This window comes from Entelurus aequoreus, linkage group LG01, assembly GCF_033978785.1.
Source record: "Entelurus aequoreus isolate RoL-2023_Sb linkage group LG01, RoL_Eaeq_v1.1, whole genome shotgun sequence".
Classification (NCBI taxonomy): Eukaryota; Metazoa; Chordata; class Actinopteri; order Syngnathiformes; family Syngnathidae; genus Entelurus; species Entelurus aequoreus.
Genome location: NC_084731.1, coordinates 66,827,247 through 66,854,909, shown reverse-complemented (window position 1 = coordinate 66,854,909; position 27,663 = coordinate 66,827,247). Strand labels below are relative to the sequence as shown.

Sequence of the window (27,663 nt, the reverse complement as noted above, 5' to 3'; positions counted from 1 at the left end):
CCCGCATCCGGGCGATGGAAACTTTGGTCCTGGATACTATCTATTTATAGAAGTCTTTTAGCTGCTCTTTGTCTGGTCCCATACCTAGGATCTGTTTGTCATAGGAGATCCTACCAGGGGCACAGAAGCCCAGGACAACATAGCTCCTAGGATCATTGGAACACACAAGCTCCTTAAGGGAGGAGGTTTATAATCACAATATCGCTAATACTTGGTTAATATTAGGTCACCACATGTAAATGGAGTATTGTTGGCAGTTTTGGGAAGTGCTTTCAGAGGACTTGATGTCGAATTAGTTGATTAGCGCTCTGTGGTCACAGCACGGCTAAAAGTAGTTCCTCTGTGTTAGCGCTTATAATAACAATGTTGCTTATACTTGGTTTATATTCAGGTCACAACATGTAAACATTTTATGGCGCATAGGCTAGATAGCTCTCTGTGATCGCAGCACGGCTAAAATTAGTTCCTCGACATTTAGCACTTATAACTATATTGCTAATAGTTGGTTAATATTCAGGTCACGAGATTGTTGGAGTTTTTTTGCATGTTTTGGAGGGCTTTAGCTCTCTGTGGTCACAGCGTGGCTAAAAGTAGTTCCTCTGCGTTAGCACTCATTATAACAATGTCGCTAATAATTGGTTAATATTCAGATTCAGATTGTTGGCATTTTTTGGATGTTTTGTTCGAAAGCTTTATGTCACATAAGCTAGCTAGCTCTCTGTGATCACGGCACGGCTAGAAGTAGTTCCTCGACGATAGCACTTATAACAAGATCGCTAATGCTTGGTTAATATTCAGGTCACGACATATAAATAGAGTATTGTTGGTGGATTTTGGAAGTTTCTCGGAGGTCTTTTGGGGCCCAATAGTGTACTCCTGTTAGCCACCTCCTACTAGCTGTATGTTAGGAGTTAGAATGCATGTTGTGGTCTCACATAAGGAGTGTGAATGTGGTCTCACATAAGGAGTTAGAATGCATGTTGTGGTCTCACATAAGGAGTTAGAATGTGGTCTCACATAAGGAGTGTGAATGTGGTCTCACATAAGGAGTTAGAATGTGGTCTCTCATAAGGAGTTAGAATGTGGTCTCTCATAAGGAGTTAGAATTTGGTCTCACATAAGGAATTAGAATGTGGTCTCACATAAGGAGTTAGAATGTGGTCTCACATAAGGAGTTAGAATGTGGTCTCACATAAGGAGTTAGAATGCATGTTGTGGTCTCACATAAGGAGTGTGAATGTGGTCTCACATAAGGAGTTAGAATGTGGTCTCACACAAGGAGTTAGAATGCATGTTGTGGTCTCACATAAGGAGTGTGAATGTGGTCTCACATAAGGAGTTAGAATGTGGTCTCACATAAGGAGTTAGAATGCATGTTGTGGTCTCACATAAGGAGTTAGAATGCATGTTGTGGTCTCACATAAGGAGTTAGAATGTGGTCTCTCATAAGGAGTTAGAATGTGGTCTCTCATAAGGAGTTAGAATGTGGTCTCACATAAGGAGTTAGAATGCATGTTGTGGTCTCACATAAGGAGTGTGAATGTGGTCTCACATAAGGAGTGTGAATGTGGTCTCTCATAAGGAGTTAGAATGTGGTCTCACATAAGGAGTTAGAATGCATGTTGTGGTCTCACATAAGGAGTGTGATTCTGTTCTCACATAAGGAGTTAGAATGTGGTCTCACATAAGGAGTTAGAATGTGGTCTCTCATAAGGAGTTAGAATGTGGTCTCTCATAAGGAGTTAGAATGTGGTCTCACACAAGGAGTTAGAATGCATGTTGTGGTCTCACATAAGGAGTGTGAATGTGGTCTCACATAAGGAGTGTGAATGTGGTCTCACATAAGGAGTTAGAATGTGGTCTCACATAAGGAGTTAGAATGCAAGTTGTGGTATCACATAAGGAGTGTGAATGTGGTCTCACATAAGGAGTGTGAATGTGGTCTCACATAAGGAGTGTGAATGTGGTCTCACATAAGGAGTGTGAATGTGGTCTCACATAATGAGTTAGAATGTGGTCTCACATAAGGAGTTAGAATGCATGTTGTGGTCTCACATAAGGAGTGTGGATGTGGTCTCACATAAGGAGTTAGAATGTGGTCTCACATAAGGAGTGTGAATGTGGTCTCACATAAGGAGTGTGAATGTGGTCTCACATAAGGAGTTAGAATGTGGTCTCTCATAAGGAGTTAGAATGTGGTCTCACACAAGGAGTTAGAATGCATGTTGTGGTCTCACATAAGGAGTGTGAATGGGGTCTCACATAAGGAGTTAGAATGTGGTCTCACATATGGAGTTAGAATGTGGTCTCTCATAAGGAGTTAGAATGTGGTCTCACATAAGGAATTAGAATGTGGTCTCACATAAGGAGTTAGAATGTGGTCTCTCATAAGGAGTTAGAATGTGGTCTCACATAAGGAGTTAGAATGCATGTTGTGGTCTCACATAAGGAGTGTGAATGTGGTCTCACATAAGGATTTAGAATGTGGTCTCTCATAAGGAGTTAGAATGTGGTCTCTCATAAGGAGTTAGAATGTGGTCTCACATAAGGAGTTAGAATGCATGTTGTGGTCTCACATAAGGAGTGTGAATGTGGTCTCACATAAGGAGTGTGAATGTGGTCTCACATAAGGAGTGTGAATGTGGTCTCTCATAAGGAGTTAGAATGTGGTCTCACATAAGGAGTTAGAATGCATGTTGTGGTCTCACATAAGGAGTGTGATTCTGTTCTCACATAAGGAGTTAGAATGTGGTCTCACATAAGGAGTTAGAATGTGGTCTCTCATAAGGAGTTAGAATGTGGTCTCTCATAAGGAGTTAGAATGTGGTCTCACACAAGGAGTTAGAATGCATGTTGTGGTCTCACATAAGGAGTGTGAATGTGGTCTCACATAAGGAGTGTGAATGTGGTCTCACATAAGGAGTTAGAATGTGGTCTCACATAAGGAGTTAGAATGCATGTTGTGGTATCACATAAGGAGTGTGAATGTGGTCTCACATAAGGAGTGTGAATGTGGTCTCACATAAGGAGTGTGAATGTGGTCTCACATAAGGAGTGTGAATGTGGTCTCACATAATGAGTTAGAATGTGGTCTCACATAAGGAGTTAGAATGCATGTTGTGGTCTCACATAAGGAGTGTGGATGTGGTCTCACATAAGGAGTTAGAATGTGGTCTCACATAAGGAGTGTGAATGTGGTCTCACATAAGGAGTTAGAATGTGGTCTCACTTAAGGAGTTAGAATGTGGTCTCACATAAGGAGTTAGAATGTGGTCTCACATAATGAGTTAGAATGCATGTTGTGGTCTCACATAAGGAGTGTGAATGGGGTCTCACATAAGGAGTTAGAATGTGGTCTCACATAAGGAGTTAGAATGTGGTCTCTCATAAGGAGTTAGAATGTGGTCTCACATAAGGAATTAGAATGTGGTCTCACATAAGGAGTTAGAATGTGGTCTCTCATAAGGAGTTAGAATGTGGTCTCACATAAGGAGTTAGAATGCATGTTGTGGTCTCACATAAGGAGTGTGAATGTGGTCTCACATAAGGATTTAGAATGTGGTCTCTCATAAGGAGTTAGAATGTGGTCTCTCATAAGGAGTTAGAATGTGGTCTCACATAAGGAGTTAGAATGCATGTTGTGGTCTCACATAAGGAGTGTGGATGTGGTCTCACATAAGGAGTTAGAATGTGGTCTCTCATAAGGAGTTAGAATGTGGTCTCACATAAGGAGTTAGAATGTGGTCTCACATAAGGAGTTAGAATGTGGTCTCACATAAGGAGTTAGAATGTGGTCTCACATAATGAGTTAGAATGTGGTCTCACATAAGGAGTTAGAATGCATGTTGTGGTCTCATATAAGGAGTGTGAATGTGGTCTCACATAAGGAGTTAGAATGTGGTCTCTCATAAGGAGTTAGAATGTGGTCTCACATAAGGAGTTAGAATGCATGTTGTGGTCTCACAGAAGGAGTTAGAATGCATGTTGTGGTCTCACATAAGGAGTGTGAATGTGGTCACATAAGGAGTGTGAATGTGGTCTCACATAAGGAGTGTGAATGTGGTCTCACATAAGGAGTGTGAATGTGGTCTCACATAAGGAGTGTGTATGTGGTCTCACATAAGGAGTTAGAATGTGGTCTCACATAAGGAGTTAGAATGCATGTTGTGGTCTCACATAAGGAGTGTGAATGTGGTCTCACATAAGGAGTTAGAATGTGGTCTCACATAAGGAGTTAGAATGTGGTCTCACATAAGGAGTTAGAATGTGGTCTCATAAGGAGTGTGAATGTGGTCTCACATAAGGAGTTAGAATGTGGTCTCACATAAGGAGTTAGAATGTGGTCTCACATAAGGAGTGTGAATGTGGTCTCACATAAGGAGTTAGAATGTGGTCTCATAAGGAGTGTGAATGTGGTCTCACATAAGGAGTTAGAATGTGGTCTCACATAAGGAGTTAGAATGTGGTCTCATAAGGAGTGTGAATGTGGTCTCACATAAGGAGTTAGAATGTGGTCTCACATAAGGAGTGTGAATGATTGACACATTGCCAAATAAAAAGTGTAGTTTAAGGTAAATGATTAGAAATGACAACATATTAGACATGACTGATTGAGTGATGTAATCAATAAGATCATTAAGGAGATTACAGCTGCAGCACGTGGGAGGTCAAAGTTTCACAAACTTTTTGTTTAGTCTTGAAGACACACACCTGAGCTGAGCACGCCTCCAACTTCCCAATAACTCTTATCTCAGCACACTTCTCTGGAAGAGGCTCAGCGACACTATTTAACATCGGGCACACTCTGTCTCACACACACTCTGTCTCACACACACTCTGTCTCACACACACTCTGTCTCACACACACTCTCCCACACACCTGGAAAAGCTCTGCCTTGTAGTTGATGTGTGCACATATTTGTGCAGTAGAAGAAGCCGCTGATGATGTCTGGCAGCAGCACAGAAGAAGATCTGGAGTGTGTGATTTGTTGCCATCAGTATTGTCACCAGCAGCGGGTTCCACGCATGCTCCACTGCAGCCACACCTTCTGTGCTCCTTGTCTGGAGAAACTCTCCCACCTGGAAGGTGTGATCAGGACCATCTGCTGCCCGCTCTGCCGCTGGATCACCTGTGCCAGGGCCAGCCTCACCCTGCCAGGTGCATTGTGGGTCAACACCCACATATGGGACATGATTACGGACAGAGAGCAGCAGCATCAGGAGAAGGAGAATGAGAAGAAGAAAATGACGTGGAGGAAGCAGAAGGACCATCATCTCATCCAGCCCAACTTGTAAGTAGAACACATGCAGAACATCTAAAGTACATCTGTATGCAGAACATCTGTGGAACACATGTAGAACATAAAGTACATCTGTAGAACACATGTGGAACATAAAGTACATCTGTACAACACATGTAGAACATCTGAAGAACATCTGTAGAACATCTAAAGAACATCTGTAGGACACCTGTAGAACGGTGGAACAACTGTAGAACACATGTACAACATCTAAAGAACACCTGTAGAAAAACCTGTAGAATTTCTGCACAATGTAGAACATCTGTAGAAAACCTCTTAAACATATGCAGAACATCTGTAGGATACATGTAGAACAATGTGGAACATCTGTAGAAAACCTTTAGAAAATCTAAAGAACACCTGTAAAACAACTGTGGAACATCTAAAGTACATCTGTACAAGTGTAGCACACGTGTAAAACACGTAGCACAAGTGTAGTACCCGTAGTACACATGTAGGACACACGTAGTACAAGTGTAGTATGCAAGTAGTACACATGTAGTACAAGTGTAGGACACATGTAGGGCACACGTAGTACAAGTGTAGTACACATGTAGGACACGTAGTACAAGTGTAGTACACATGTAGTACAAGTGTAGTACACATGTAGTACAAGTGTAGTACACATGTAGTACACATGTAGTACAAGTGTAGTACACATGTAGGACACACGTAGTACAAGTGTAGTACACATGGACACGTAGTACAAGTTTAGTACACATGTAGGACACACGTAGTACAAGTGTAGTACACATGTAGTACAAGTGTAGTACACATGTAGGACAAACATAGTACAAGTGTAGTACAAGTGTAGGACACGTAGTACAAGTGTAGTACACATGTAGGACACATGTGGTACAAGTTTAGTACACATGTAAAACTACACTTGTAGTACAACTGCAGAACTGTAGAACACATGAAAAACAACTGTAGAATATCTACACAACATATGTAAAACATGTGCAGTACAAACATCTGTAGAACACGTGCAGAACACCTGTAAAACATGTAAAATATCCTACATCTGTAGAACACGTAAAACACCAGCTAGAACACCTCTAGCACAAGTGTAGGATTTCTACAGAATATCTGTAGAACACCTCTAGCACAAGTGTAGGATTTCTACAGCATATCTGTAGAACGTCTCTAGCACATGTGTAGAACATTTACAGTACACCTGTAGCACATCCCTAGACACGTGTAGAACAACTATAGTACACCTATAGAACACCTGTAGAGGATCTCTAAAACATATGTAGGACATCTACAGAACATGTGTAGAGATGTGTGTCTTGGACCAGCAGTACAATGTTCTGTCTTCTTCAGAGTGGAGTCCAAGTCCCCAGAGGTGAAGTGGACGTTCCAAAGAATGTTCCGCTGTGTCTCGCTGACTTAACGTTTGCTTAAGTGGATCCACTGCTGGTGTTCTTCTTGTCACGTCCACCACGTTTGTCAATAGTTCTGCAAGAACTTTCACTGTAAAAATGTACAAAATTCCAAATGTTCTTGGTTTCTTCAGTCTTACTGCAAGGTGAAGATTTTGACTGTGAAAGCTACAATGTGAATGTTATTTATGTTTTATATTTATTGTTCAAAGTTACATCTCTCTGTTTTGTTCTTTTCTCATGTGAAATCAATCCTTTGTTAAAAAATGGATCAATTATGGCATTAAATAAATGTGATTTTGTTTATACCGATTTCTTAACAGCATGAAATAAATGTAAAAAAAAACTTGTTGCACATCTTCATTCATCTTCTTAACCTTTAAAGAAGTACAAATGCACACCATTTATAATCAATATTATTCATTAAAAGAAATATTCAGCATGTGAATGATTTGTTCAATAGATGACATCAATAAATACATCAATAACCTTTAGAAGCATTGGAATTGTTTATTGCAAACTATCCCAAATTAATATTGAGGGTTAAATGATGTGTGTTTGTTTATTTACTATATTGTGAACACTTTGCATTTATTTGCAACAATCAGGTGTAAAAATGCCGCAGGAATGGAAGAAATACATAAACGTGATTCAAAACAGATTATATATATATATATATATATATATATATATATATATATATATATATATATATATATATATATATATATAATTTTAAAGAGACATATTGATCACCTTGTTTGCCATCGGGTGATTAATTATGATAGTAATAATATGTTATCGTCTTTCATTTATCACCTGTGTTTTAATAAGAGTTATATTACAGCACATAAAGACTACATTAAATTAACATATTACACGCACGCGCACACACGCATTGGATAAGTTCACGTGAGCTGGGAATTTCGAGCTCCTTATGTCATTCGGCAAGTTTATATGATATGATTTTTATCAATTCGCACACAAAGTTTTTACGGATGCATTAAAGCACACAAGAAGGCAAACAGAATAGAATAATCGTAAAAACTAACATAATCACGGAATAAGTGAAGTGAAATATATTTATATAGCGCTTTTCTCTAGTGACTCAAAGCGCTTTTACATAGTGAAACCCAATATCTAAGTTACATTCAAACCAGTGTGGGTGGCACTGGGAGCAGGTGGGTAAAGTGTCTTGCTCAAGGACACAACGGCAGTGACTAGGATGGCGGAAGCAGGGATCGAACCTGCAACCCTCAAGTTGCTGGCACGGCCACTCTACCAACCGAGCCATACCGCCCCATACCGTATAAAAGCAGAGCGTCATTAAAAACACTTAAATGTAATATGCACAGTAAAAAATACGTTTTTTTTAGCCTGGGTTTGGGCAGACATTATTTGGAACGTGGACATTTACAACATTTTAAATGATTACCATTTTGTTTTTGACTCAATAATCGTGATATTAAAGCGTACTTTTTTGGACTAGTCGCAACATGAGACTGCAGTACTTGCTGTCTGCCAGCAAGCGGCACAAAGTGGGACTAGAGTACACAATTGTGTCCTCTAAAAAGGGAGTGACTGTAAAAGTGTGTTTACTAACAATTGAAGGCAAACTAGTACAAGTATTATCCTTTTATTTGGGATTGTACTAAACATTAAACAACAGTTCGCGTTCGCCAAAATATTGTATCAACTGATGTCCTGAAATACTCTACGACCACACATCAAAATTAAAAGTTATTAATTTACATCGTTTATTATTTAAATTTAAAGCTTCCCATTTTATGTTAGCTTCCACTGCTGGTGACGTCAAACGTCATTTTTCTTACATTTGTTGACGACTCAAAGGTGGGAAGTTGTTAGGTTTGCGCATGTGCAAACGGATCGGGCAGCTGGGTGAATCAGGCAGCGACAAACATTACTAAACAAATTCCATGACGTTGTTTGGTTGAGTGCAGTTCTTCAGAAATAATCTATGGGACTCATAAGCACACAATGGGGAATGCAGAGTCTGTGAGCTAAAACGAAAGTAAAACAAATACGTGTAAATATTTTTTACGAAACTGCACACGGAAGTGAATGGACCAATCAGCGTCAGACAGACTAAAGAAGCCGACCCAGGAGGCGTGGTTTAAATACAAGCCGGAAGATGCGGGCTTTTTCCCAGAACTCATCACGGAAGTCTTTTCCCGCCAACAACAATGCTTCAATGGAAAATGTAAATTAGGAAATAAGAAGTTTTATTACTCAGATCAAAAAATGTAAATTAGTAGATAAGAAAGTCGAAATTATGATTGTAAAAAAATGGGAAATAATTAATAATCATAAATATGAAACAAAAAATAGAAATTCTGAGTAAAAAAAAAAATCGAAATTATGAGATAGGTAAGTCAAATTATGAGATAAAAAGTCGAAGTTATGAGATAAAAAGTCAAAATTATGAGATAAAGTGAACATGAGATCTAACATCAAGGTTATGAGAAAAAAAGTAATTTTTGTGAGAATACAATCGAAATTATGAGATTAGAAAATCGAAATTATGAGATAAAAAGTCTTAATTATTAAAAAGACAAAATTGAGATCAAGAAAATTAAACATGAAAATAAAAATGGAAAACATTTTTAATTTGTCTTTGATTGAAATTGGTAGTTGTTCAGAATGTGGGAATTTGTCATGGCTTTTGTCTTCATTAGTGAGTTTTACTTCAAAAATAAAAATTCAGGGGAAAAAATGGTTTACATGATCTGTACATCCATCCATCTTCTACCGCTTGTAATCTGGATTTGAGAATATGGAATTTCTTAGTAGATACGTTTAACAACATTCTCCTAATTTTGTCGACATTTGTTTTGTAGAAAAACAACCATTTCTTCTTTGGAAGCGGCAGTAGTTTTTTTGTATATTACCCTTCCTCACTTCCTTAATGGTTTTGGACAATAATTTCATGTCCTTGCGTTGTTTATCAAGTTTAGCAAACACTTGTTTTTCCTGGTTGCTGCTAAGTACCACTTTAAGAGTAACCTTCTGTCCATGTCTTCCAACTTCCTCTTAGTTTTCTCCTTTCTCCACAATGAATGATTGACTCCACCTCACTGCAGCTGTCATATAATCCTGTTGTTTATAAAGTGCAACGTCTTCTTCAGTCTAGTGTGTCCTAATCTAATACGATTCCTTTCTCTTTTGTGCTCCGCTCCCCCTTACACTTTTTCCTGCTTCTACTGGGTTCTGTATTGCATACAAGTGTCTTCCTGTTGTACTCATGTCCCAATGCGAGTGCCACTCTTTCAAAATATTTCCTTGAATTAATGATTTTTCCTCGGTCTTACTGAGGAACTTCTCTGAGCTGCTCTAGTATCAGTGTCTGCTTTGCCATCTTATCTGCCAATTCATTTCTCTTTAGGTACCTTTTGCTGGTATTCACCCTCTCAAGCCTGAACAGTATTTCCTACACGTTGTTTGGGTTTGACGGCTTTAAGGTTAGAAGCGTTTAGCTTGTCTTGCTCGACAGCAGTCGTAACTGGTCTTTTACGAGGAATTACTTTCTGCCACTTGATGGCGTTCAAACCAGTGGTGTCAGCAAACACATCTGGAATTATGGTGGAAAAATGTGGTGCGGAAAAGTCCAAAAATGGACTTGAATCAACAGAGTTCTTTCAATTCCTGCCCTTTGTTGCAGGAAGTGACATAAAAGTGTCCGCATTGCTGACTTAGACAAACCAGCAAGTTGGTAAACGTTCTTTAGAAAGGATTTCCCTGGAAATTTGGTTACGTAACAACCACTGCCTCAGCAGCCTGTCAGCTTTGTAAGTGTAAACGTCATAAAGTAACACACTCTCTGTCGCCCAAGTATGTTTAAAACCATAGAACAATAAAGGGGACTAAAGTGTGGACCGCCTTGATTCATGCACTTTTGTCTCCATTGAGGAATATTCTATTTCTTTTGCACAGGAAAAAGTCATGCTTATAGTAATATCAGTTGTGCATCACGGTTAATAAACCCTCATGTGTATTAAATGTTCACTCTTAATTTTTTTAATGTCAGCTGTTAACTTTTTTCTGTCTCTATGCGTGTATGAAGTTGATTTTTTTCAAGATGACGATTAAACTAATTTTATTTCACTCTGCTGTATATTCTTTATACGGCATGCTTTAAAAAACTCATGAATATTCATGTGAAATAGCATCCTGTCTGTAAAAAACTAAAAACAAAACAAAAAAACAACATTTCTATATATTAGCTGCACCGGACTATAGTCACAGATACTGTTAATAGGTTGTGAAATGAGTTATTTACACACAAAGATTCTGTAAATGTTTATTTACATACCTTCCTTGCTTCCCAACGGTGTCTGTAACACGGCAGTAAAACGGCTGATCCAACAAAACAGAAGTCATTGTCATGGACCCACTAGCTGCGCAAGCTAGCTCTCCAAACAGACTCAATAACTCCACAGTGACTGTTTGGTGAATTTACTGAGAAATTTGTGAAAGTGAAACAATACAAAAAGAATGCCATTGTAAGTTAATAATACTAACACAGACACTCGTAAACATGTTAGCAAATTAGCTAATGCTAACAACGCTCGCTTGATTACATTACAATAGCACGTACAAATATGCATGAAAACAGACAGACATCACATGGGACGCTTTAGTAAAAATGGTTTTAATTATATTGTAAAACTTACAAACGTTGCCGGGAGCGATGAATGAAGAATCCATACGAGTAGAACGCTATGGATGATTAGAGAACAGAACGGCACACTTCTACTCCCGGTTTAAAGCTTGCATGGCACTTCTGCTTCCGGTTGAAAGCTTTAAACAGCAGGAAAGAGTTGTAGGCATTCACACAGCTGCACCTGCAGAGCGGACTCGTCCAAAAGATGGCACCATAGCACAAACAATAACACACCTTTTAAATGTCTTTGCATGTGTTTCATGACAAGTACTTGCATTATGGCCGTCAGTGAAGACAAATGTATAAATAAGTAGCGAATTGACGGTGTAATTGATGACAAATTAATTTATCATGGTCATGTCCGGAAACATTCACAGCAATAAATGAGGGCTCTTGGTGGAAAAAGTTTGGACACCCCTGTTCTAACGGAATAAAAATATCTGATATGAATTAATTAATTTAAAAAAAGTTAATTGTACATTCCTACTTGCCTAATAACTCTCCATTTCTTTATAATGTGTCACTAAATCATGTGTTACTTACAAGTACTGCAAACTTTTCAGACAATTTGTAGTCGATTGTATCAAAAACGTCACAGGATTGATCAACAGAATATTTGTTTGGTTTGTTTTTTATGACTGTGCATTAATGTTTAAGGAGGAAGCGTAACACGTGCAGTCGTAGTTAACAAAGGCACTAAAAGTATTGGTACTTCCAGAGAAAACAGATAAGCGACTGTTGTGGTAGTGCATGTGTTTGTTTTGGATGAATGATCCCTTAGACTTGATAGCGTTCCTCAGATAACAACACACATGTCATAAGACAGTTTGGGGTTTGTGGTTATTTTATTGCAAACAGTGATGGTGGATTTTTGAACAGAAACATTTCCCTGAATTAGTTCTAACAAGTAGCATTTTGAACTTCTAGAATAAGGTGAAATGACAGTTAAGTACTGCGACATTACAAGACAAAACAAACATGGATTGAGAGCTTCTAGAAGCCACAGTCACTGCAGTCTGCAATGGAGGAGCTTTTTCTCTCCTTTTTTTGACTCCTACTTTTCTTGTCACCGTTACGCCAAGCTTCAGCAGTGAGGATATAAGCATCAATAGGCCTCCTTCAAAAAGGGACACTTTCTAAAACGTAAGGATAAAACTGGCATCAAGATATCTGAAGTATCATTTATAGGTTGTATTCAGTCACGTGACTTCAATAAAGTGGTGGGCCACCAAACCAATGAGAGGACGCAAGGGGCCTAGATCTTACCACTAAAGGCAAATTCAGCCAAAAATGAAACTTTGCAATGGAATCTACGACAACAAGATTTTTCAAGTGATATCAAGGAATATCTGTCGGTCGCGTTCCCAGACATGTCAAACTATCTGGTGCTGCAGACGCCATTCTACACCACAAAACAGATGAAACTTGGAGGTCTACAACTTGTGGGTCAAGAACATTGGTATCAAGACTCTTTTGGATAAATCATGCATTGTTTTTGCTCGGATAAAGTTGTATTTATATTTTAACTTTGTGTTTACAGCCATGTTTGTTGTTGTTGTTGTTGCACGAACCGTTTAAGAGTAGCGTATTTTTCTCCATCTTTATTGAAAATATAACTATAGATGTCAACATTGTGTATGTGCTTAAAGATTCCTTTATGATTGTTGTCTTTGGTAAATACTGAACTCTTTTAGGTTTTGCCCACATTTGCTTTTTTATTTAGACTCGCCAAATTGGTGCTTTACGAAAGACTCGAAGCAAAAATGCAATTTAAGAACTCTGAAACAAGATAAAACACAAATAATATCAAGATAATACTTAAATAGTAAAGGTTAAAAATTTAACAAAGTGATGACTGCAAATGGGTGTGTTCTTTGACTGCTCCCTTGGTCTTCTCATCGTCTTGTGAAATCTTGCACTCTTTAGCCCTTCTTGAGAAACACTGAATAAAGCTATCTTTTACACAATTTAAATGGTTCCAACAGCCTAAAACAAGGTAAGCACAGGGCATTTGGGGAAAGGCGCTACGACAACAGAGGGCCCACCACTTCAAGCCTGGCATTTTTCATGGCGTGGGGTGAATACAACCTACTGGTGTCTGGAGAAGAAAAGAATATGTTCCTATTGGACTCGATAAATACATTCAGCACACAGTTGATGCAGGTGAAAATAAACTATTGGTCTGGCCTACAACACTACATGAACACACTATCACACGTGCACTTAAATTAACATTAAATGTGTGCTACCTTACAGACAGAATGAACATAGCAAAGACATATCTGCTATTATTAGGTTAGCTAAAACATGGGAACTCACTGGATTAGTGTGGGGAAATCAAACTTCACTAGCACTGAGTCAGGTGACAGGAAGTGGCCTAAAGTGGCTTGTGGAAGGAGCAGAGTCTCTCTTACACGACCAACACAAGGATAAAGTGGCTGATCAAACATGGCAAATCATTTTGGAAAGGTGAGGAAGAAGTGACTTGGTGTCTGACCTTATAGGTAGGGGTACTGCGTCAGGCGTCTGGGGCTCAGCTGGTAGGCACCGTAGGCCTCGGAGCGCGGAGTCACGCTCACATACGGAGGGGCAGCGGCGAACTGCTGCTGGTAGACCGCCGGCAGGCCGTGCAGCAGACTGCTGACCGAGTCCTTGCGGCCGGCCGAGTCTCGCCTGGAGGAGGAGGAGGTGTACGTTGCTGCATAGGCGGAGGGCGAATGTCCTGCTGCAGTGCCGCGGCCCAGCAGCTGCTCCATGACCTGAGAGGCGGACGACAGGGCGGTGGAGGCCGGGTAGGTGTACAGGCCGGGCCCGGCCGCCGAGGCCAGCGCCGATACCTCGGGGAAGTTGTAGTGCGAGGCGGAGACGGCCGGGGCGAACGTTTGCTGGCGGCGTAGGGACGAGTCCGTGTGGGACACCACTGCACGCTCCTGAGATGAAGACACCATGGGCTGGACCTTCATCACAAAAGGACACAATTATGGCAACTTCTAGTAGTGTGGGATGTCTCCACAAGTCATCACGCCACTAATGGTACACACACTAATGGTTGGGCATCATGCCTTGATTCCAACCAGAACCCCCTCCTTAACATGTTATTGTTTTTGGTTGTGATTTTTATTCAATTATTTGTTTTATTTAACTTGGAGATTGAAATATGTTAATTCCATTCACAATGTTAGAATATATGACAAATACAAGTTGTTGAATTTGAAAAAATATACAGCCATTATTATTATGGATCATTACATCAGTGGTTAATTGGTCTCAGAAAAATAACTGCAATGATATTGTTCATCGGCAATAATTAGTAGGTCAATAAACCGTATGGCAAAATTTGTTATCGGCCCAGGCCTAGTATGATTGATACAGAGTTTCCTCTTAATGTAATTGAATGTGGCACACCGCCACAGCTTTTACATTACCTTGAAAATAAGGTAGTTTTTATTACTTGAAAACAAATTAAAGAAAGAAAAAAAAGTCACAAAGTCTTACTCTATTTTTAACTTTTATTACCAATCTTACAAATGGCACAATTCCCACACAAAGTCCGACTATTTTTAACTTTTATTACCAATCTTACGATAACGGCACGGCACAATTCCAACAGGTTTTAACTCCCGTGCAAACACTTTCGTCTCGTGAGTCCGCGCTTCCCCAGACACACAACAACACTTCCTCATTCTCCGCCAATCACCTTTCAGGCACGGACGGTGTGTTTGTGACCACGGGAAAAACTGACATCAAATCCAAACCACACAAACATAAAACATTAGCTGGTCCTCACAGTATGAATTGATAAATATAGCCTATTATTTGCGCACTATTGACAAGTGATGTACCGAAAACTTAATCACCAAAAAAAGACTTTGATCACCGAAAACCGCACTTCCAAAACCAAATGTAAACAAAATGCACGCCATTGTCTAGAGCGTTGTCAGCATGTCTGTGGTGTGGACATACTTGATTATATTGCAGATATACCCGCAGACAGCCATCTACAAAATGTGCAAATATTAAGAGAACAGTGGCGACTTTTAAGAGAAAGTGAAACTAGAACAGCGCCAAGCAAGTGTGATGTCATGCTGGCTGCAGCCTCTTTAAATGTACCGTATTTTCCGCACCATAAGCCGCCCCGTGTTGTAAGCCGCACCTTCAATGAATGGCATATTTCAAAACTTTGTTTACCTATTAGCCACCCTGTATTATTAGCCGCACCTAAGCTACGCTAAAGGGAATGTCAAAAAAACAGTCAGATAGGTCAGTCAAACTTTAATAATACATTACAAACCAGCGTTCTAACAACTCTGTTCACTCCCAAAATGTAATGTGCAATCACAAAAATAGTAACACTCAAAATAGTGCAGAGCAATAGCAACATCAATAACTCCACATTGCTCATACGTTAGTGTCACACAACACACAAAATAAACATTTAAAGCTCACTTTCTGAAGTTATTACTCATCCACAAATCCCTCGAATTCTTCTTGTTCGGTGTGCTTCACTTGTTTTTTGACACCATCTGTGATGTGGACGCGCATGCAGTCGTAGATCAACAGGGACGGCGCTGCGTGAAAAAAGTCACCCGGTCTCTTTGCTCATTTTTTCTTCATCCATCCATCCCTTCGAGTTAGCTTTTATGATGACGCCGGCTGGAAAGTTCTCTTTTGGCAAGGTCTTCCTTTTGAATATCACCGTGGGTGGAAGTTTCTGACCGTTAGCATGGCAAGCTAGAACAGGACAACTTCTCATTCTCTGTGGTGCGAATATTCACCGTACGTGTTCCCGTTGTATCCACAGTGCGGTTCACATAAATATCAAAAGTCAGTGGAACCTTGTACGCGTCTCTTAGTAGGAGACATTTTGTGGTCTTTACAGAAACACACAAATGAAATGAAACGTAATATCCGCGCGCTTCTTCTTCTACGGGGGCGGGTGCTCACCTTGGCGGTTGCTTACAGTAGAAGAAGAAGCGCTTCCTCTTCTATGGGGGCGGTTGCTTACCGTAGAAGAAGAAGCGCTTCCTCTTTTACGGGGAAAAAAGATGGCGGCTGTTTACCGTAGTTGCGAGACCTAAACTTTATGAAAATAAATATTAATATTAATCCATATATAAGGCGCACCGGGTTATTAGCCGCACTGTCAGCTTTTGAGAAAAATTGTGGTTTCTAGGTGCGGCTTATGGTGCGGCAAATACGGTATACACACATTGTTTAGCCTTTTTAAAGAAAAAAATACCATCATAGAAAATTATGGAAATTCCTTGATGAAGTCACAGTGACCACGCCCCCACCGCCACAGGTATCTTGGCAGAGTACGGGAAACCCTGTGATATGAAATATGATTTCTAAATACGGCAAACATTCAAATAAAACTAATTCTGCGCTCCTTGATGTAACTTTTAGGTGGGACATTTTTTAAGTTGGCTGACATTTCTTCCTCAACGCCTGCGCTTCTTCACGTATTATATGAGTGTCCTATTTGTCGATTTACACAAAGTGTGGATTTTTGGCATTTTCATGTACATCCATCTGTCGTGTTGTAATTTGATTGAATGGAGAAATTCAAAAACTGTCCGCGCTCCTTTAATGAGCCTGTGCCCGCTGTGAGTGTTGGGGACGGAGGAGGCTTGTCGTGCAAAGAAAGGGAAAAGAAGACAGGAAAGAAGGACAAAAAATGGAATACCTGGCAAAAAAAGGAAGCTTTGACAATAGTAAACGTGCTGTCGACTCCAAGGAGAGAGAGAGAAGGGAGGGGTGTCATCTGGTTATTACTACTAACCTACTCTCTACTTATGACTATTTTTAATACTATCATATGTACATATATTGTATCTGCTGATGTATTTATGTTGCAGTTGTAAAAAAATATTGTCCTATACTGAAAAATGAAGGCTGATATCAATAAACATCAAAGTGCCAAACATGGGCGCCAATCAGTCGATCCCTAAACTGCATCTCCATTGCAGAAAACAAGTATTATTACCACTGAAAGACAAGGCTAACATGTTATAGGGTAAGAACAAGCAAATGCTAAGCTAACGGCTGGCTAGGACATCTTATTTGATAACACTGCTGTGCTGGCAAAGGTCTGGTCAACTCTGTTGTAATAAGACTACAACGATATGATCAGTCTGAAAACATCAGGACTTTTAAAGGCCTACTGAAAGCCACTACTACCGACCACGCAGTCTGATAGTTTATATATCAATGATGAAATCTTAACATTGCAACACATGCCAATACGGCCGGGTTAACTCATAAAGTGACATTTTAAAATTCCCGGGAAATATCCGGCTGAAACATCGCGGTATGATGACGTATGCGCGTGACGAAGTCCGAGTAACGGAAGTTATGGTACCCCGTAGAATCCTATACAAAAAGCTCTGTTTTCATTTCATAATTCCACAGTATTCTGGCCGCCGACTTCACCTTGACTTCCTACGTCTCCGGGCCGCCAAACGCATCGGGTGAAGTCCTTCGTCCTTCTGCCGATCGCTGGAACGCAGGTGAGCACGGGTGTTGATGAGCAAATGAGGGCTGGCTGGCGTAGGTGGAGAGCTAATGTTTTTAGCATAGCTCTGTGCAGTCCGATTGCTAAGTTAGCTTCAATGGCGTCGTTAGCACAGCATTGTTAACCTTCGCCAGCCTGGAAAGCATTAACCGTGTATTTACATGTCCACGGTTTAATAGTATTGTTGATTTTCTATCTATACTTCCAGTCAGGGGTTTATTTCTTTTGTTTCTATATGCAGTTAAAGCAAGATGCTATCACGTTAGCTCGTAGCTAAAGCATTTTGCCGATGTATTGTCGTGGAGATAAAAGGCACTGAATGTCCATTTCGCGTTCTCGACTCATTTTCAAGAGGATATAGTATCCGAGGTGGTTTAAAATACAAATCTGTGATCTACAATAGAAAAAGGAGAGTGTGGAATCCAATGAGCCAGCTTGTACCTAAGTTACGGTCAGAGCGAAAAAAGATACGTCCATCGCTGCCTCTCAAGTCATTCACTGTAATGTTCCTCATCAACGAATCTTTCATCCTCGCTCAAATTAATGGGGTAATCATCACTTTCTCGGTCCGAATCTCTCTCGCTCCATTGTAAACAACGGGGAATTGTGAGGAATCCTAGCTCCTGTGACGTCACGCTACTTCCGGTACAGGCAAGGCTTTTTTTTTATCAGCGAGCAAAAGTTGCGAACTTTATCGTCGATTTTCTCTACTAAATCCTTTCAGCAAAAATATGGCAATATCGCGAAATGATCAAGTATGACACATAGAATGGATCTGCTATTCCCGTTTAAATAAAAAAAAAATCATTTCAGTAGGCCTTTAAATATTGATTAATTGTCAATGGAATTGACCATGTTTGAAATTATGTTGATACCAAATCATCACCCTTTGCTGACTTGTGTGCAGAAAAGGAAATCAAGGCCAAATATCTTGAAATATGTAAGAGGTGTGTTAAAAATCACCTAATAACTGGACCAGATAGAAGATGTCAGTGGCTCACCTGGCTGAGGTTCAAAGGACGTGACTGGCTCAGCATAAGTCCGTGACGCTCCAGGTTCTCCCCTGAACTACTTGGTTGCTGATTAGAGCTTCTCCTGGGCTTCATGTAGTTCACTGGGGGTTGAAAGAGTAACTTGTGTTCACTACTTCCACTTCAATGGCCAAGGAAATGGGCACACTTCTCACCGGTCTCTGGGCGGCTCCGTGAAGCTGCCCCTCTCTCCGGCACGTGGACTTTGACTGAAGGCGCCACCACGGCCAGACACTTCGCCTGGCGAGAGGACGCTGCGTGTAGCGTGCGGGGAAGCGGAGTCAGCGGGCTGGCTGTGGAGGAGTCCGAGTCGTGCACGGTCACACAGCTGATGACGTTGGTGCGCTGGCCCAATGCCACACTGTGCCCATGGACACATGGATTAGTGGGGAAGTTATTAGTTGGCAAATCATCAGACGCTCACCTGGCAGGGTGAAACTTGCGCTCGTCTTCTGTGTCGGTGTCGCTGTGGATGGTGATGATGCTGACTGCTGGGCTGGGGGTGTCAGAGATGACAATAGGCTGCGACAAGGTGGCCATGAGGCTGGATGATGTCACACAGTTAGTGCTGAGCAGTGATGCAGTGGATATACCCCTAAAGAAACAAACACACACTCAGCTTCCTGACAGTCAAATATGACATAGTTGTAGAAGATATGTCTACTAAGTCAAAGTGTTGAGTAACAGGTAGTGTGCTGTGCAATATGCATCCTGATGTCGGTAATTTTATATTACGAGAAGTGCTTTCTTAAAAGTTTTCTCTCTTATATACATATGTACATACAAATACACACAACATTAATACCAATTTTGCTTATCCTTATCAACAATAGAGAATGATATCGTATGATGGACAATTATTTGTATGTCATACTCTGACATATGTCGTAATATTGTACATCACTAGTGATGAGGGCTGTGAATCTTTGGGCACCACACCACTTGTTTCTTGGGGTAACAATTCCATTCAAAAAAATTAATTCTTGATTTAAAAAGGATTCTCGATTCAAAATCTATACTTTTTTGAAACATTGGGTGCCAGTTCTATGATTAACTACATACCTCCATAAAGAGCAATGCATCTAAAAATCGATTATTTCGCCCACCTCTAACAGCAGATATAGATCAACTACATTAACTATATGATTCGTCTGAGTGGCTGCACAGGACAGATTGAAAAAATAAATAAATAAACATTTTAGATTTTTTTAAAAATCAATTAAGAATTTGTTACAAATAAGAATCGCGATAATCTGCAAATAGATTTTTTGACACATTGACTAAGAAGTCTTTCGGTGTGATGATATTAACCATTGGGCCCAAAACAGCATGACATATCATCCTTATGTGATTGTTCAGTATGAGCGTTATTGATATGACATTTGGCCAGGGGAGCTTTTCTTTTATATTTTTTTAGTAAAATAGAATTGTATTTCTGATTGCAACGTTGTTAAAATAGGACAAATATAAAGCTTTCTCTTAAGAACTCTTTCTGCCATTGTAACTGCTATTTTTTTAACGGACTGTAATCCTGGCATACTACTAGGCCTTTTCAATGAATACCAAATTAATCTCCCATTTGCTGGTTGAAAGACTTTATTGTGTTGGTGTAAATGCACCCCTTAACCACCAGATGGCGCCAGAAACATAGGAGGCTAATTCTCAAAGCTTTGATGAGCGTAAACTCACTTAACTGAACTGCCATTGAAATGCTTAAATGATAATTTGATATTGGGCAGTTATATATAACTAGACAGATATATATATATATGTATATATATATATATATATATATATATATATATATATATATATATATATATATACATATATATATACACACACACAGGTATATATATAAACACTTGAATTAACTCAAAGTCAACCAAGTCCATCCTGCTTCCTCGCTCGTTGCAACTCAGAGGGCACTTTTAAAATAATCTTACTCGTCTACTGTATCAAAATCCATGTCATGAATTTTTTACCTATTCAATTACCCAACTGCAAATATTCCACTCGGCAACTGATTTTTTTTTTTTTTTTTTTTAGAAATATTGCACATTTTGCATTTTCCCATTATGACAAAAAAAATATTTCTGACAAAAAGGCTATCATCCCCAAAATAATAATAATGTTATGTCAATAGCTAAATCTGTATTTAAAAGAATTCAAGTGTTGAAAGTAAGTCATTTAGTCAAACCTGTTCCTGTTCTCTCCCCGTCTTGCTTTGACCTTCTTTCTCTCTGGCTGAGTCTTGGCTTGTGCTGTGCTCCTGTCAGGGTCCAAAAGTCAGATCAATTATACACTAAATACAAAAATGTTTCTTTTTGCTGAATGAGGTGACAGTGTAAAAGTTCTTACAGGTATATAAAGTCATTTTACCATACAAACATCAAATGGGTATCTAGTGTACAACAACATAGCACCAACAGCCTGCCAGTTTGGGAAAGCTAAATCAACTCATTTGCAGCTACAGTACTGACCTTTATACATTACAGCTAAATACTTCAATTTTGCTTGCCAATTTCTATTCACTTTGATTGAAATCAATTACTGTAAATTCCGGACTATACTTTTTTTCCTACGCTCCGAATCCTGCGGCTTATAAAACCGTGTGGCTAAGTTATGGATTTTTCTATACTGACGGCCATTACGCAAATAGCAAAGACTCTAAAAAGGTGTGTTATTGTTTGTGCTATGACGCAATCTTTTGGACGAGTCAATTAACTGCGGGTGCTACAGTGCCCTTCTGTTTAGAGCTTTTAACTGGAAGTACATGTGCCGTTCCTTCTTCTTGTTGTTCACTGGTATGGATTCTTCATTCAAAGCAACGTTTGTAAGTTTTACAATATAACAAACAACTATCTACTAAAGCGTCCCATGTGTGTTTTCATGCATATTTGTATCTGCTATTGCATTAGCTATTACGTTAACACGTTTACGAGTGTCTGTGTTCGTATAATTAACTACAATGGCACTCTTTTTGTATTGTTTCCCAAATTTCCCAGCAAATTCACAACGACATCACCGTGGAGTTATTGAGTCTGTTTAGCTGATTGGAGAGCTAGCTTCCGCAGCTAGTGGGTCCATGTCTGTTTTGTTTGATCAGCTGTTTTAATGCCGTGTTAGAGACACCGTTTGGAAACAATTAAGGTATTTAATTAAACATTGACAAAATATTTGTGTCAATAACTCATTACACAACGTATATATCTGTGACTTATAGTGACTTACAGTGCGGCTAATATATGAAAAAATATATTTTTTCTTCTGAAATTTAATGGGTGAGGCTTATATATCGGAGCGCTCTATAGTCCGGAAAATGCAGTACTGCCACATATTTTTGTTTATCAACCAAATTAACAAATATGTCATTTGAAGCATGCAATGGAAGATGTCTTGGAGGACACACCTCCAGTTGTGTGCCTGCTGAGCAGCAGCATCCAAGTGATGGGATTGTCGTGGTGATTCGGCAACAGTTGCCTGGTGAGCAGCGCTGTGAATGGCTACGCCCGGGACCTGCTGCCAAGATGATGGAATGAGGATCTGTTGAGTTCCAGTGGGCCAGGCCTGCTAGAAGAAAGAGCAGACACGGCACATTTCAGTACAGGTATTGTCAGTGAGCGCACAAGAGAAGGCTTCATGGCTGGACCATGTCAGGCAAAGTGAGCCATGCTGAGAAATATATCCAAAGGCAAGCTCTGCTGCAGGCAAAGCACAAAGCTAGAGAAGCCAGCAACCTTTCCTAAGCCATTCCGTTATATTTAGCATTGCCCTGCAACAATTCAACAAGAAGGAATCATGCAAAGCACAAACACTGGAGCACTGGGAACAGATCAGGACAAAAAAAAAAAAAAAAGCCTGTTAAAGAAGAAACAGAAGAGTTAGTTGCTTTGTTAACGATGACAATGTCGGCTGGTAATAATAATAATGTATCTGAGAACCCATTTTTCATTCACTCCATGATGGCAGGAAGCTACATTTGTCGCCGCTGCTGCTCGGGCTCCGACCGCCACCCAACATTCAATCACATTCATACTGGGAGCAGGGTGGGTGAAGTGACTGGGATGGCAGAAGCTGGATTCCGCCACGGCCGTTCTACCACCTCAGCCGCGCCGCCCCATGGCAAGCCATCTTGGGGATAATAACCATGCCACATGGGCTGGAACGTAGAACGTGTTAGAGTGAGAATGTAGGGATTTTTGTGCGCTTTGGCGGCGCATGGTCCTGTGCTGAAACCGAAAAGAGGAGGAGACATGAGCAGCTGCAAGCAAAGCACAGACCAACTCAGCAACACATGCGCTCCATGCCCTAAACACACCTATGGGGAAAGAGTCGGGGAGAGAATGTCAAAGTGAGTGTAAGGAGGAGAAGACCCTCGAGGATAAGGAGCTCATGTGTTTAGTCGCTAAAATGACAAATAAAAGTACATCACCAGGGGTACAAGAAGTGCAGTTGACTCCAACCTTAACGTTCTAACTGATAAGTGAAAAAAATCACATGCTTGTCTAAAACGGGGGAATACATTTGAGATAAGTCCATGTCAAGTGCAAAGGTAGAGGGACGCCGCAAACAAATGAAAAGAAAGGAAAGTAGGAAAGACTGGCGTTATGTGTAGTGAAAAACTACAGGTGGTTCTTTACCAGCACAGTGGCTGTGTGCTCCAAAAGGGTGGGCCGGCCCACCCCGGTGCCGAGCCCAACTGGTAGAGAATACTGGGAGGCTATGCCTGATGAGGGTGGGTGCAGGGTGGCCACCATCAGTGGGGTGCAGGAACCCTGGAGGATGGGGGTGGGGGGATAGTGTTAGAATGTCCTTCAGGGTTGTTGTATGATGTAGAGAGCAGATACATCCAGCTGTGCATGCCCCTCTGGACTGCTAAACACGGCAATGTGTTCCAAATTATTCCTCATTTTAGCTGAAACACAGATTTGGAGGCAGACGAGATCAGCAGACTGGCCTCAAGCCCTGGATAGATAGGACTTGCATGAAGTGACAGTGTAATGAACAGAAAAATAACAAAACCGAGCATATACCACATTTGGTACATCACACACCTTCAGATTAAATGGCAATATCGCCTTCAAAGAGTTGTAATTTTGGGTGGTGATGTAGCAATTTACCAACTGTGGCTGCAGGAAGCAAACATTGCATCACATCAAGCTGACATTTCACAACAAATCTGCCCACGTCACCATTACAATGGCAGAAAAGGGCCAAACAACTGGAAATACACATTACCAGGGATATATTTCACATTTTAGTTTATACAAACAGGATTAGCACATCCTTGCAAACTCTTACCTGTGTGAGCATGCTGGGCTGGATCTGCAATGACTGAGCAGGCTGGTTCTGAGGTACTATTGGTACAGAGTTATCCATCCTAACAGGGAAACTGGAGCTCTTGCTTGACGACTGTAGGCCTGGACATAATTTTCAGAAAATATGCACAGCATTATGTATGGTATCTCCAAGTTTAATTTCTATAGTACCGTGGTTGCAGAGAACAGAAACCAGTAGGGGTGTCTCGAGCCGATATGGATGGATTTGACTGACTTCTCGTCCAGCTCACACTAATTATATATGCGTGGTGGTCAAGCTAGCTGTTCTCAATGGGTACTAGGCACCATTTAGCCTTTCTCAAAAAAAATAATTCCCTGTGCTTTCGTTGTTTTGGGCTGTACGAACCGTTCATATCGCGAAAAGGATGAAAGTTTCGTCAGAGTTTCTCGAAAGGTTATCAAGAAGGGAGGGAGAGTGTAAGATTTTACGAAACGACGAGAGAGCAACTCACACTCCAGTCCAAGGGAGCAGAGTCAAAGAATGCATGAGTTTGCAGTGATCACTTTGTTAAAGGTTTGTTTGATACACTTTTAACCTTTATTATTTCCATTTAAGTATTATCTTGATATTATTTGTATTTCTTAAACATGTTTGCTACAAGTGTTTGGAAAAGCACCAACTCGGCGAGTCTAAATAAAAGAAAGCAATTGTGAGCAAAACCTAACTCTTTTAGGTTTTTACCAAAGGCAACAATCAAATTAATCTTTCAGCACATACACAATGTTAACATTTATAGTTATATTTTGATAGAGGACCTGTATAAGAGACACTGCAACAGGAGAGCAAACAGCATCCTCAGGGACTCATCCCACCCAGGTCACCACTGGCTTGAACTCTTGCCCTCAGGGAGGCGCTATAAGACCATCAAAGCAAGGACAAATAGACTGAAAAACAGTTTTTATCCTAGAGCTGTTATTGCCCTAAACTCTGCACTTACCTGAACACTCACCACTTTATTACTTGCTTACCTCTGATAGAGATATGCTGTGCAATATATTTTTAACATTTTATTATGTTTTTAAATTTAAATTGTTTTATTATTGTTGTTGTCTTAAGACTATTTTATGTAGGTTTGTTTTAAAAGCACTGAGCTGGATTGCTGTCCAATTTCGTTGTTTCCATACAATGACAATAAAGGTATTCTGATTCTGATAAACAATCATAAATGAATCTTTTAGCACATACACAATGTTGACATCTATAGTTATATTTTGATAAACAATCATAAATGAATCTTTCAGCACTAACACAAGGATGGTCTTTTCATGTATTTTAGTCAAGTTATTTACCAAAGGTAAACATGGTAGGCTATACTGTGAAGGCTACCAGGAGCTAGAATCTACACCTCAGCTAAGTACACAACACCACACAAGCCACACATTTGCAATAAGTATCCTTAACTGAACAATATTGAAGTCTAAAACACAACATTTGTCAATATAAGACGTATCAAATAATTAAAGTTGTATATTCTTACACATACAAAGTCTCCAATGCAGAATTGTAGTTGAAAGTATCGATAAACAAATGTTTCTGAGTCATTCAACTTACTGCATCATGCGTTTAATTCAACAAATGATTGTGACCACAAAGTGTCTTGAAAAACAAATTGCTGCTCTACTTCGAAAGTATAAATCTGTAATAAAGGGACTATTTCCATACCGACCACTGTTCTTTGAGTCATTTTACTTGATCAAACCTTTTTCCAACATGTCACACTACAAAACAACAAATAGGCCCTTTTCCACCGCAGGAATTTTTAAAAGGAAATTCCCCACTTACCCCTGTGTTTCCACCAAAAACTACCCAAGTAGATTGACTTCTTTTAGGAACCTTTTACAGTTCCTCCTAGATAAGTGGGACTTTTCCAAGCGACCAGGAACGTTTTCGGGGGCGGGCTGCGCTGTCACTATCTGGAAGTGTTTGCACTCTGCTGTTTTTACAAACTTAATTTCGATACGCAAAGCTACGAGAAGTGGTCAGCCTCTTTTAAACGTATTTGCGGAGTAGTATGAAGCCGGACTTGAAGCGGACACCTCAGCTGCTTACTACTCTGATGTTGTTGGATAAATGTGGAAAAAGGGAGGCAGCAGACAAGTGGAACAAAGCTAAATAACATCAAATATTAACTATTATATGTTGTAAAAGCAGTCAGTGACACTCCATTTGTGTAGTTATTAGCCTCAACCCGAGAGAGCTAAATGCTAATGCTAACAAGCTAACTCTAAAGCCAATGTATTTGTGTTGTCTGCCTGAGATAAACCCTGACATTTATTATTAATATTTTGTTATTTACAGCTGAAATGGACCAAAGGCTGACCCTCATGAATTAATCATTCACTGAGGACAACTTTCTGACTGTTGGACATTGCGGACAAAAGCCTGACTTTTTATAAACAATTCGTACATTTTACTTTATGAATCACATCGTTTTGTACATGATTGATTTGTATTTCAATTACTTTTTAGTACAAGAACTGTGACCTAATATTGTCTGTTTATTTACATGGTATCAGTGTAGAAATATACTAAACCACTCCTCCACACGTCATCAGCCTGATTGGTATAAACTAGGGATGTCCCGATCCAGGTTTTTGCACTTCCGATCCGATACCGATATTGTTTTTGCACTTCCGATCCGATACCGATACTGGCCTATCTGAGCATGTATTAAAGTTTAAAGTTATTTAGCCTACTTAGTTGTCAGAATCATGTTGAAGGTTTTAGTACTCTTGATAACAACTAGCCAGCTGAATTAGGGGAGTTTGAATAATACACAATGGTTGGTAACAAGAAACTGACTTGTTTATTCAAGGATAAACACAAGATAGACAAAATTATACATGACAAACAGAAATGGCATCATTGAACTAGGGCTGTGCGATATGGCCATTTTTTAATATTGCGATATTTTAAGGCCATATTGCGATACACGATATATATCTCGATATTTTGCCTTAGCCTTGAATGAACACTTGATGCATATAATCACAGCAGTATGATGATTCTATGTGTTTTGATTGATTGATTGAGACTTTTATTAGTAGGTTGCACAGTGAAGTACATATTCCGTACAATTGACCACTAAATGGTAACACCCGAATAAGTTTTTCAACTTGTTTAAGTCGGGGTCCACTTAAATTGATTCATGATACAGATATATACTATCAGATATATACTATCATCATAATACAGTCATCACACAAGATAATCACATTGAATTACTTACATTATTTATAATCCGGGGTGTGGAGGGGGGGCGCCGGATGTAAGTGTCAAAAAGACAGCCAAAAGAGTTTGATATGAGAATAAATCTAAAGTTAAAATATAAGGTAGAAATGCACCCATTTGCAGGAAATGTAGTCTTGATTTTCAAAATGTTCTTTCAAGGCTTGCATGTCTACATTAA

The 27,663-nt window shown here is 39.8% G+C and overlaps 2 protein-coding genes across 4 annotated transcripts in view; one reads left to right on the top strand and one right to left on the bottom strand.

Moving 5' to 3' along the window:
• Positions 1 to 4,476: 4,476 nt before the first annotated feature.
• LOC133637258 (RING finger protein 208-like) lies at positions 4,477 to 7,003 on the top strand. Its single transcript, XM_062030476.1, has 2 exons — positions 4,477 to 5,291; positions 6,627 to 7,003. The coding sequence occupies exons 1-2, from the start codon at positions 4,942 to 4,944 to the stop codon at positions 6,694 to 6,696; spliced, it is 420 nt and encodes a 139-aa protein (XP_061886460.1). The 5' UTR covers positions 4,477 to 4,941; the 3' UTR covers positions 6,697 to 7,003.
• A 5,189-nt stretch (positions 7,004 to 12,192) lies between these two features.
• hipk1b (homeodomain interacting protein kinase 1b) overlaps positions 12,193 to 27,663 on the bottom strand; it is a 34,126-nt gene continuing 18,655 nt past the window's right edge. Inside the window, exons 11-18 of one of the 3 annotated variants that reach the window (XM_062056639.1) lie at positions 24,216 to 24,334; positions 23,555 to 23,689; positions 22,324 to 22,484; positions 21,112 to 21,183; positions 19,336 to 19,506; positions 19,067 to 19,272; positions 18,882 to 18,994; positions 12,193 to 14,323 (exon numbers count right to left, since the gene is read on the bottom strand). In XM_062056639.1, the coding sequence (XP_061912623.1) occupies positions 13,865 to 14,323; positions 18,882 to 18,994; positions 19,067 to 19,272; positions 19,336 to 19,506; positions 21,112 to 21,183; positions 22,324 to 22,484; positions 23,555 to 23,689; positions 24,216 to 24,334 (1,436 nt within the window). In that variant the 3' untranslated portion in view covers positions 12,193 to 13,864. The remainder of the gene's footprint in view (positions 14,324 to 18,881; positions 18,995 to 19,066; positions 19,273 to 19,335; positions 19,507 to 21,111; positions 21,184 to 22,323; positions 22,485 to 23,554; positions 23,690 to 24,215; positions 24,335 to 27,663) is intronic. The other 2 variants (XM_062056658.1, XM_062056648.1) reach the window with 2 other exon arrangements.

Coding starts and splice junctions, on each gene's coding strand:
- LOC133637258 (XM_062030476.1), top strand. CDS start 4,942: ATGATGTCTGGCAGCAGCACAGAAGAAGATCTGGAGTGTGTGATTTGT. Junction 5,292..6,626: donor CATCTCATCCAGCCCAACTT/GTAAGTAGAACA, acceptor TGTCTTCTTCAG/AGTGGAGTCCAAGTCCCCAG.